The sequence below is a fragment of the Planococcus citri genome, chromosome 4, assembly GCF_950023065.1.
Source record: "Planococcus citri chromosome 4, ihPlaCitr1.1, whole genome shotgun sequence".
Lineage (NCBI taxonomy): Eukaryota > Metazoa > Arthropoda > Insecta > Hemiptera > Pseudococcidae > Planococcus > Planococcus citri.
Genome location: NC_088680.1, coordinates 21855385 through 21867854, shown reverse-complemented (window position 1 = coordinate 21867854; position 12470 = coordinate 21855385). Strand labels below are relative to the sequence as shown.

The 12470-nt window shown below is 33.7% G+C and overlaps 1 protein-coding gene across 37 annotated transcripts in view; it reads left to right on the top strand.

Annotated features, from left to right (window-relative positions):
• Window positions 1-12470, top strand: part of LOC135844663 (UDP-glycosyltransferase UGT5-like) — a 448533-nt gene that overhangs the window by 275868 nt on the left and 160195 nt on the right. Inside the window, exon 1 of one of the 37 annotated variants that reach the window (XM_065362944.1) lies at window positions 5435-6250. The exons of the other annotated variants lie outside the window; for them this stretch is intronic. Coding sequence (XP_065219016.1) covers window positions 5450-6250 — 801 coding nt within the window. The 5' untranslated portion in view covers window positions 5435-5449. Of the gene's footprint in view, window positions 1-5434; window positions 6251-12470 lie in introns of those variants that run through there. 37 annotated transcript variants of the gene reach the window in all.

Genomic DNA, 12470 nt, shown 5'->3' with positions numbered 1-12470 from the left:
AATTTGTAGTGAGCAGTAACTAATACTTTTTGTCGTGTAGGTGATTTAAAATTATATTTTATAATCATGAAAACATTGATACTTTTCTCATGTTTGTGTTGTGTCGTGAACGGAGCGAATATTTTGGGTTTCTTTCCAGTACCAGCCAGAAGTCATTACAGTATTGTCAAACCGTTACTTGCCAAGTTAGCCGATCGAGGGCATAATTTAACCATATATACCGCCTTTCCTGACCATACTTCGGCAAAAAACTATCGCGAAATCAGCATCAAAGAAATTTCCAGCTTACCTACTGCTTTCCAGGTGTCAATAAGTCAACAAGAAATTACAATTTTTTCGTTGCTGTATGCAGGGAACGATTTAATTCCCAAGTCGTCGCAAATAATTCAAAATGCGAGAATTATGAAGCTTTTGAATTCTACCGATGGATTTGATTTATTATTGACTGATCTTTATCATCACGAATGGTACGCTGGGTTCGCTTACAAGTTTAAAATACCTATGATCAATATTTTTCCGAATATGCTTTTTCCTTGGGTTGCTGATACCATCGGAGCTCCTTCTCATCCAGCTTATATTCCTACGTATATCAGTGGGGCGTATTATAAGATGAACTTCTTAGAGAGAGTACACAATACATTCGTATATGCTGTTTGGATGAGTATTGGACGATATTATACGACCATTCCATCTCAAGAATTGGCTACAGAAATCTTTGGAGAGATTCCTCCTTTGGAAGAAATTGTCAGAAATACCAGCGTGACGTTTATTAACGTTCACCCTCCGTTTCAATTGTCTCGATCCGTTCCTCCTAGTTTAATTCAAGTCGGTGGATTGAATATTGATGTAGCTAAAAAATTACCGGAGGTCAGTAAAAATATCAGAATGAATGATTTTTTTTTCAACTTTCTATCTACTTGACTTTTTGTTTCCATCTGCATTCTTCATCGTAAATTTAGCTTTGAAAATCAAACGTTATCTTTTGGATTATAAAATTGAAAAAAATCTTCAATTTCCAAATGAGTAGTAACTAAAGTTCAGTTTGGTTTTCAAATATCGCAATCTGATTGTTCAGTCCAACTTCTTTCATGAATTCTTGAAATGTAGTATGAGTTGAACATCCTTCTGGCATTAAAGGGTTAAGCAGGAAATTTAAAAGAGGCAATAAGCATATTCCTATTTTTTGTAATAAAAGTGAAATACGTTGAATTGAATTTTTGAGTATAGGTGTCAGTTAGGGGAACTTTTATTGCACTGGTGTATTGTATACCTAGACCTGTTCCATAAAAATAGTCAGGGTTTTGCTTTGAAGTGATTGTATCAAGTATATTTTGAGTACCTGCATTAAGTTTATGTTTAATTTTGATATGGTGCCTATCTAATCTGTGGCCTGGCAATGAAGAGTTTCGAGATAGAAGGTACTTTTCGAGTAAATCCTGAGGTATTGTGAATAGCTCGTGATACCAAATCATGTGCAGTGAGTGTCGTGTTCAGGTTTAGTCGTTTGCTTGTTAAGTATATTTCCAATTTCATGATGAAAATCGTGATCGTTTTTCTGTGTTTGTGTTACGCCGCGAATGGATCTAACATTTTGGGTTATTTTCCATTCCCAGTCAAAAGCTATTATATTTTTGTCAAACCTTTGCTTGCCAAATTGGCCGACCGAGGGCATAACATAACTGTATATACCCCGTTCCCTGACAAAATTGCTCCGAAAACCTATCGTGAAATTGACCTAAATCAATCAGTTTTTCTTTCTGCAAATGCAGGACCATCAGTCGACCAACAACCATTCACAACGTTTACATTCATGCGTAAAGCATTGTATAATAATATCCCTACAGCATCTCAAGTATTCCAAAATCCCACTCTAATGAAACTGATTAATTCAACCGATGAATATGATTTATTTTTAACCCACATGTTTCATCACGAATGGTATATCGGATTCGCATCCAAGTTTAACGCACCAATAATCAATGCGTTTCCGAATCTACTTCTTCCTTGGATCTCCAATTCTGTTGGAGCTACATCCCATGTTGCTTACATACCTACTTTTGTTTCTGGATCGTATTATAAAATGAATTTCTTTGAGAGAGTTTACAATACGTATGTCTATGCTGTTTGGATGACCATTGGGCAATACTATACGACAATACCGTCGCAAAAATTGGCTAAAGAAGTGTTTGGTGATATTCCTCCTTTGGCAGAAATTGCGAAAAATACTAGTGTGACGTTTGTCAACGTTCATCTTCCGTATCAGTTATCTCATCCCGCGCCTCCGAATTTAATCCAGATTGGTGGATTGAATGTTGCAACTGTTGCAAAATTACCAGAGGTTGGTGAATATTTTTGAAGTTTTCTTGTCGGAAATCAAAGAGGTTAAAATTTCAGTTTTTTTCGTTCTGAAAATTTATTTTAGACTAGGTATATAATCTCCATTGAGCCTTTTATCATATTTTAGTTCTTCAAAATATGATTCTTGAATAATGACCTAGCGATAGTAGTAATGCCTTAAGAACCTATGAGAAAAAGATATTTGTGAAAAATCCTTCCCGATAATAAATGCCAATAGTAGATGTATATACCTACTAAGTAACCTGTTCTTGGATCGAAGATTAATGATTTTTTTTGTTTCTTTTGTTTCAGGTGAGTAATGATAAATTTTCGTACTGAGAATATTGGAATGAAGCATAAGTAAGTCGTAAACTACTCAAATACCTTTTTTTTGTGAATTTTTGAAAATATTCGGACCAAAAATTTTTTAAAAATCAAAATTTTACCAAATTGACCGAAAAATCTAAAATTATGTGTCTTATTTTCGACGCTCCGAGTCGATCAAAAACGGTTTTGAACAGTGTTGAGCAGTTCTGGAGCCTTCAGCAAAATTTTGAGTCCTTAGTGGACGTTTTCACACATTTCATCCAGTCAAGTTTGGAGACTGAAATTTAAGGTACTTCAATTCCCAATTTCAACGTGCTGAGTCGATTGAAAAATTGCTTTCACTTCTAAAAAAATTTTAAACAAAAAAATCTAAATTTTATTTTTGTTGTTTTAAAACCATCTTGGGATTTAAGATACGACCATAAAAATCGAATTTTTCAATTTTTAAAACCTGCGCCAATTTCTCAATTTTTCGTGTACTTATGTACTTCTTAAAATGTATGAAAAGTTTTTCATCAGTCATTATCTATTCATCTTGAAGTTTGCCAGAAGAACTGTTTTTTTTTTTTAATGAATCAAAATGGCCAGAAAGTTTGTTTTTTCACCAATATTCCAGATAAAACTTTTCTTTTTGATCAAAATTTCTAGAATGTCTTACTGCAGAAAAAAAAAGTTCTTGGTATGAAAATTTCCAAAAATCTTACTTTTTTTCTGAAATTGCAAAAAATCCTACTTTTTTCTAAAATTGTAAAAAAATACATTTTTCAATTGCCAAAAAAAAACTATTTTTTAATCTAACTTTCTGGAATGTGAAGTTTTTTTTTCAAAACCCCCAAAACCTGTTTTTCTTGTCATAATTTGCCCAAAGTTTACTTTTCGTTTGCCAAAATGCCAAAAAGTCCCAAAGACCAACTTCATTACCTGTATCAAAATTTCTGATAAAAATTATTTCTTGTCAAAATCGTGTAAAAGTTTTTTTTCTCCTTACTAAAATTTTATTGCAGAAAATTCTTTACATTTAGAAGTTGAGTTTTTGGGGAAAATCCATTGGGAGAGTGGTCGTTCGGGGAATATTAATTTGGGAAATCGGGTTCCAGGACTCAGTAGCCAGAGAGAAGTGCTCGAGAAAACTGTACTCGGGGACATGAAAAAAACAACACTGTTTGCAATAGAATTACAATTTCTAAACATATTGCTACACATTTTGATATCATATCTACAAACTCGTTCGTGTAATTAAATGTGCGATATGTCAGGAGGTGTAATTTATGACAGAAAATGTTCCCAATTTAATTGTGTAAGATTAGGTACCTTACCTACGATGTCATTTTTAATTAAATAGGCAGATAGTGTTCGTTCGAAAGTATTTCGTCGCAAGTTCAAAATTTCGTTTTCTCTTCCAACCATGAAAGTGACAATCGCGTTCTTATTTGTTGTGTGCTCGACTTGTGCCATTACAAATGGATACAATATCTTGGGATTCTTCCCAGTACCAGCCAAAAGCCACTATCGTTTCGTGAAACCATTACTGAACAAGTTAGCTGATCGAGGACATAATTTGACAATTTATACCTCTTCTCCAAATCTGACCGGTACCCATTCTTCTAAATATCGCGAAATCAGTATCGCGGATTTCATTTCGATGCCCGCTGCATTGAATAAATCACTGGATCAAGTTATTCAAGAAGTGACTGTATTCTCATCGTTGCAAATAACGAGTGAAAATTGCAACCCGTCTCAAATGCTTCAGAGTCCAGCCATAATAGGGCTTCTGAACTCGACGGATGAATTTGATTTATTATTGACTGATTTGTATCATCGTGAGTGGTACTCTGGGCTTGCTCATAAGTTCAGTGTACCTATGATCAATGTGTTTCCAAACATGCTTTTTCCTTGGTTCGCTGATACTGTTGGAGTGACTTCTAATCCAGCTTATATACCTACCTTTATTACTGGAACTTCGTATAAAATGAACTTCATCGAGAGATTATACAATACGTATGTGTATGCTGTTTGGATGAGTCTGGGACCGTACTACTTGAATGTGCCATCGCAGAAAGTGGCTGATGAATTGTACGGTCGTGATATTCCTCCATTGGAAGAGATTGTGAGAAATACAAGCTTGATTTTTACGAATACGTATCCTCCGTTTCAAGTTTCCTATCCAGTTCCTCCTAATTTGGTTCAAATTGGTGGGATGAATATTGGGCCAGTTGAGCAGTTACCTGAAGTTAGTATATTATCATCTAGTTGCATATTTTTTTAATTGATTGTACAATTCAGTTGCATTTCAATTGATAATTTATAAAAGGTTGCCTTAATATTGTTACCTATACAATATACATACCCTGCATAAAAGAATTTAAATGGGTTATCGTGAGATGATCTTTGGTTAGGTTAGGTTAGTTCAGATTCTATTGAATTTATTTGTTCGACCATAACTGCAGTTTTATCGCAGAAAATTAGCAGTCTATGTACATATATTTCTATGGCTAATTAGATTGTTGTGTTTTTTTCTCTGAATTGTGCATACACTGACATGAGATAATCAGTAGGTAGAAAAAAAGTAGGATGAATAGGTATAAGAATACAGTTAGTGACATAAGATTTCATAATGCATATACAAGAAATTTATCTACTTATCTAGTGAGATATTAACTTAGGTACAGAACTCAGTTTGCATAAGATTCTCTTACTTACTCTGCTACATTCATATTCAATTTGAATCTTTTCAGTACCTAGTGATGGTGTGTTTGTGATGACTTTCATCTGTGTTTCCTCAATCATGAAATTATCAATAGTGTTTTTGTGTTTATTACATTTCGCGAACGGTTCGAATATTTTGGGCTTTTTCCCATTCCCTATAAACAGTCATTATATTTTTGCCAAAACCTTGTTCTCAAAATTGGCCGATCGAGGGCATAATCTAACCATTTACACAGTGTTTCCTGATAAAACTGCTTCTAAAAAATACCACGAAATCGATATTCGAGATTGTTCACCAATGATACCACTAATACCATTGGATGAAATCGTTGGTCCATTTCCACTATTCAGAGCATTAAATGGAATTAAGGACTTAGTGCCAACAAGATCACAAATATTTCAGTGCAATGCTCTAATGGAACTTTTGAATTCAACGCAGAAATTTGATTTATTTTTGACTGATATCTTCCACAACGATTGGTATGCTGGATTCGCTTACAAGTTCAAAGTACCTATGATTAATATTTTCCCAAATTTGCTGTTTCCCTGGTTTGCTGACTCAATAGGAGCTATTTCACATCCGGCTTATGTACCTAATTATTACAATAGAGTTCCTCCCAAGATGAATTTCCTGGATAGATTGTACAATACGTATTTGTACGTGGCGTTGAGGAGTATTGGATATTTTTATACGATTGTTCCTTCGAATAAGCTGGCTAAAGAAGTTTTCGGTGATATTCCACATTTATCTGAGATTGTCAAGAATACGAGTATGACGTTTGTGAACTCCCAGCCTCCGTATCAAGTATCGTATCCGACGCCTCCGAATTTAGTTCAAGTTGGTGGTATGAATGTTGGATTGGCTAAGAAGTTACCTGAGGTTAGTATTTTGATTTTCTTGAGCATTTTTTTGAAAGTGGATTAATGTGGAGTTAATATGTTAAATTGTTAGTAAAATGAGTAACTTGAAGTTGTGGTGCCTGGAGGTGATAAAAATACAATTGTGGTTGTATTTTTCACCCCAGAAGCATTGAACTGACTAATTTCTTTCGAAAATTTTGAAAGGTTCAAAATGAAAGAAAGAAAATATTGGGTCTGATGTAATCTGATTAGATTGGACAGGTTTGAAAAAAGGGTTGATTTGATCATATTCAATCAGGTTTCTCTCATGATATTGGATCTGATCAGAGTTGAATAGATGTAATCTGATGAAATCATGAAAACGATAATCTGATCTGAACTGATTTGATCTAGCTATGATTATCGAGTATGTTGGGAAGGTGTTCCAAAATCTGAGCCCAATTCTTTCGTTTTTTGCTTATTTTTGATTTACCTATTTATTTTTCGGGAGGGAGAGAAGGGCGTGAAGATAAAGAAAAGCAGAGTGGAAAACATTTTTTGGTTTTTGGAATATTTTCAAAATCCGAATCAGGTACTTATTTTTTTTTGTGCATTGCTTCGTCATTACTTCCAAAAAATGACGCACTCTTGATTAATATGTATGTGAATAGGACATTGACTCAGATTGAAAAAAATTGGGAACCAAAGATCTTTTCTAATTTTTCTTCCTTTGCTCTCTTCCTTTAAAAATAAGGCCATCTCCCAAAAGTAATCGATCCTTTTTTACTAGCAATTGATGTTCGTTTCATCACTTTTATTCACTAAGCTGAATTCAACACGTGGGTTATCGGAGTGTAATCTTTGGTTAGGTAGATCAAGTGAGGCTGATTTGTCTAGAAGTCGGGGTTTTAAAAAAAATGACGTACGTGTTCCACTATAGTATGTGTTATGTAGGTATTATTATCAACTTCACAATTCAAATAGTAGGTATGAGTTAAAGATGATGAAAACAATTAAGATAAGTGGAAAATGAAACGAAGTTCTAAGAACATAATTTTACATTATGTAGTTGATAGTGGCGCAGCTTTAAATCTAGTTGTGTGAGATTTTGTTTATATGAGCGTTGAGCGTTCTATTCACACTTATTGTTTATCGCTGGTTTCTGCCCATTTATTTCTAAAATTTCTGATAGTGCTTAGTGTATCTGTGATAACTTTTCTCACTGTTTGTAATCATGAAGTCAACAATAGTGCTGTTGTGTTTACTTCATTTCGCGAATGGATCGAATATTTTGGGATTTTTCCCATTTCCAGCCAACAGTCATTATATTTTTGTGAAACCTTTACTCTCAAAATTGGCCGAACGAGGACATAATCTTACTATATATACAACGTTTCCCGATGGTGAAGCTGCCTCTAAAAAATACCAAGAAATTGATATGAAAAATTGTCTACCTACAATAACATTGACGACACTTGATGAATTCGTTCGTCCGCTATCTGTACTCAAACTATTGACTGATTTATGGAAATTGGTGCCGAAATCAGCTCAACTACTTGGGTGTAATGTTCTGATGGAACTCCTTAACTCGACACAACAGTTTGATTTATTTTTGACTGATATCGTTTACAACGATTGGTATGCCGGATTCGCTTACAAGTTCCGCGTGCCCATGATTAGTGTTTTCCCCAATTTGCTTCCTCCCTTGTTTGCTGACACGATTGGAGTTACTTCTCATCCTGCTTACATACGTAATAATTTTAATGGAGGTGCTCCCAAGATGGATTTCGTTGACAGATTGTACAATACGTATTGGTACTTGGCGCTGATGAGTGTTGGAAAGTACTATTTGACCATGCCATCAGATGATTTGGCTAGAGAGGTTTTTGATGATATTCCACCTTTAGCTGAGATCGTGAAGAATACGAGTATGACGTTTGTGAACACCCAGCCTCCGTATCACGTTTCCTATCCGATACCGCCGAATGTAGTTCAAGTTGCTGGTATGAATATCGGTTTGGCTAAGAAATTACCTGAGGTTAGTGATTTTTTTACCTAGTGTTGTTGAAGGTGTTTGGGTAGGTATTATTATGAAATGAGTGGATCCTATCGTGATTGAATTCGGATACATTGTTTACGATGGATTTTCGAAACAAATTTCGAGCAGGTATAATCTTCCCGAATGGTCGTTTTTCTTAGTTTTGATGATAACTCTTCTGAAGTGAAGATTTTTATTAGATTAAGTACATAGTACTATCTCACAAAAAATCATAATTTTTTGCTAAAAATAGGTAGGTAACATGTTTTTCTCCTGAAATGGAAATTTCTCTCTTTTTTTGAATCAATGAGGGTTATCTACCTGCCTCCGCTCCTCCCTCTTCAAATTTACATTTTCACTAGCATTGAAGGTCGTTTGAGAAAAATTCTCTAAAAGTGTGAATAGTTCCTTCAAAAATGCCCAAGTATCCTTTTTTATGCTCTGATTTTAAGAATATGCAAAAAAATGCCCCAACAAATCAGGTTCACTTTTACTGGAAATTTATGAATCATTGAAATAATTAATTCAAAATTTGTTTGACCTTAATGCATAATTATAAAACACGCTTCAGCGTACAAATCCGAGCCCTGTTATCAACTATAACTAGGCACTTCTGGTACCTACTTGAAAAATTTCAATTTTTTACTCAAAAAAAATTTCTTGAGGTTATGCTGAAACTAACGTCCCGTTATATACACGAATTCGGGGAACCCTTTTGCAAGGTTCCCCGAACTTGGCTTGTTCTTTTTCTGAAATGGCCACAAAGCATTAAATAAGTATATTATGAAAAAAAAATTCTTCAACAATAATTGACAAATTTTTACTGAAAATTGATGGTATGTAATTTCTTTCATGAAATGTTGTTGCTTTTTTCGTTATAATTAATGGTCATTTTTTATCTACAAAAATTGTAAATTTTTTAAACCTGAAGTTGTCAGATTGTGAATTTTATTTTAATTTTTTTCACTTTTTGTCAGGAATGAAATTCGGTTTTTCTTGTATTGGCTGGAGGAAAGGAAGGAGGAAAGGAGGAACAACAATGAGCTTTTCTCTAACAAAAGTATCTTTTCAACTTAATTTGACAAAAGTCGGAGATAAGAATAGATAACAAAACGATGTTTTCTATACCTACTTGATAAAAAATCCTCTCTTTTGCGACCTAGATTTTTGATTTTTTCATTTTTTGGTCAAAGGTATTTTTTTTTACCAAGTTTTTATTTTTGCTCAACGTTGAAAACTGTCAGATGACCTTTTTTACTGTCGTTATTACGATTTTTCTTTCTATTTTCAAGAATTGTGCTTTTGACTAATGTTTTTTACTCGTGTTTTTGAATTCTTTTTGAAAAAAATGTCCAATTTATATACTTACATTTGTTTTGTTGGAAATTTAGGATTTTGAGTTTTTCAAAACTTTAATTTTCTAAAATGATTTTTCTTTGATAGCTCAACTTTTTTGTGATTCGGTCCATTGGACAGGGTACCCTATTATACACTCTTCAAAGCAATTTGTTCTTCCCCAACATCCCCAATACGAGAACCTTCAAAGGCTTAATAAAGAGCAATAATAAAGTTATTCTGTAATTCGCCTTTCCTCCTTTTTTGAGCAAAAAAATCAGCGATAGTTTTAATTAAAAGTTGAATTTTCTTTTCTCAACAAGGTTCTCGAGCTCAAGATTCTGTTCTATACACTTTCCTCTTATTGCGTGTTCTACAATTGCGATTATTATTCATGTGAGAGCCTGTGCCTACCTATTGTCCTCAGTTCATCATTTTTAGAGCTCGGATGATCGAAAAAACCTGAAAATGCGTGTTAACCCCCCCCCCTCCAAATTACAAAACATGCTCCAAAAAAGTAGTTAAGCAAAAAGATTCATAGTACCAACATTTGAAATTTGAGTAAAATTTTCTTTAAATCGTGGAAAATTCGGTAAAAAAGAAATAATTCTTAGAAAAAAAAAATAAAATAATTTTTCAAGCTATTAAGTATCTACTAGCAGAAAACACTTCTTTAATATACCTACTATTGTATTCTGATTGAATCATTTTTTATTGGAATGCTTTATTAATGAAACGTACCAATTAAAAATGCTTTATCGCAGTATAATTTTCAGTTAGGTCAACTAAGGTTGGTTTGTCTAGAAATCGAATTTTATTACATTTTTAAATGACAACCTATACACGGATAAATGCTTCACTAATTGGACTGATATGTAGGTAAGTATTATCTACTTCACAACTCATTGACTAGTAGAGGTTAATTATGAAGAAATTGAGATAAAACATGTGGGAAATGAAGGAAATTCTGAAAAAATAATTTCATTCATGTACCGTATTTGTTGCACTAATGCAGCTTCAAATCTAGTCTCATGCAGTTTTTTTTCTAAACGAGTACACATTGTATTCATACTTATTTTTTGTTGGTGGTTGCTGCCTATTCAATTCTAAGATTTCTGACGTGCTATAGTGTATCTCTGAAAATTGTGCTTGTGTAAATCATGAAGTTAACAATAGTGCTCTTGTGTTTATTTTATTTCGCTAACGGATCGAATATTTTGGGCTTTTTCCCATTTCCAATTAACAGTCATTATATTTTTGTGAAACCTTTACTTTCAAAATTGGCCGAACGAGGACATAATCTAACTATATATACAACGTTTCCCGATGAAACAGCTTGTAAAAAATATGAAGAGATCGATATAAAAAGTTGTATACCGACGATACCATTGAGACCATTTGATGATATCGTTCGTTCAGTTTCTATACTCAAAACATTGGCTCGTTTTGATAATTTGATGCCAAAATCAACTCAACTACTTCGGTGTAATTTTCTCAAGGAACTTCTTAACTCCACACGACAGTTCGATTTATTTTTGACTGATATCGTTTACAATGATTGGTATGCCGGATTCGCCCACAAGTTCCAAGTGCCCATGATTAGTGTTTTCCCCAATATGCTTCTTCCTTGGGTTGCTGATACGATTGGAGTTACTTCTAATCCTGCCTACATACCTAATTATTTTAATGGAGTTGCCCTCAAGATGGATTTCGCTGAAAGATTGTACAATACGTATTTGTACTTGGCGCTGATGAGTTTTGGAAAGTACCATACGACTCTGCCATCAGATCGTTTGGCTAGAGAGATTTTTGGTGATATTCCACCACTAGCTGAGATTGTGAAGAATACGAGTATGACGTTTGTGAACACTCAGCCTCCGTATCAAGTATCGTATCCGATACCTCCGAACGTAGTTCAAGTTGCTGGTATGAATGTCGGTTTGGCTAAGAAATTACCTGAGGTTAGTAATGAATTTTTTAAAGTATATTATGAAAAAAAAATTGTTCACCAATAATTTTTTTGCCTACAAAAATTATCAATGTTATCAACCTGAGGTTGTCAGATTGCGAATTTCATTTCAATTTTTTTCACTTTTTGTCAGGAATGAAATTCTATTTTTCTTGGTTGGAGGGCGGGAAGGAGGGAGGGAGGAACAACGATGAGCTTTCTAACAAAAGTATATTTTCGACTTAATTTGACAAAAGTCGGAGATAATAATAGATAATAAAGCAATGTTTTCTATACTTGATGAAAAATCCTCTCCTTTGCGACCTAGATTTTTGTTTTTTTTTGTTTTTTTTTATTTTTTGGTCAAAGGTATTTTTTTACCAAGTTTTTATTTTTGCTCAACGTTGGGAACTGGCAGATGACCTTTTTTTACTGTCGTTATTACGATTTTTTTCTTAATAATTTAAAAAAAAAATATTTTCAAAAAATGCCTTTGACTAATATTAGTTTTTTACTCGTGTTGTTGAATTCATTTTGAAAAAAATGTCCAATTTATATACTTACATTTGAAGAGTGATATTCCAAAACTAGCTTTGTCCATTTTTATCAAAGTTGGGTTTTCAGTGGTACCTGGTAGATGAAGTATTAACTCACATTCCTACATCATCAACCTACCAAAATGAGGTGTTAAACTCACCTAAATAGCCAATTCACTAAAAATTAAAAAAAAAGTGTTCCAAAACGCGCTTTGTCCATTTGTATTGAAATTTTTTTCAGCAGTATTTAGTGGATGAAATGTATACCTACACTCCTACATCATAAATCCACCCAAATGAAGTGCTAAACTCGCCTAAAAAGCCAATTTACCCTTGGGAAACTGTTTTTCCCCTCTCCTGAAAAGTTGTGAAAATGGACAAAGCGAGTTTTGGAATATCACTC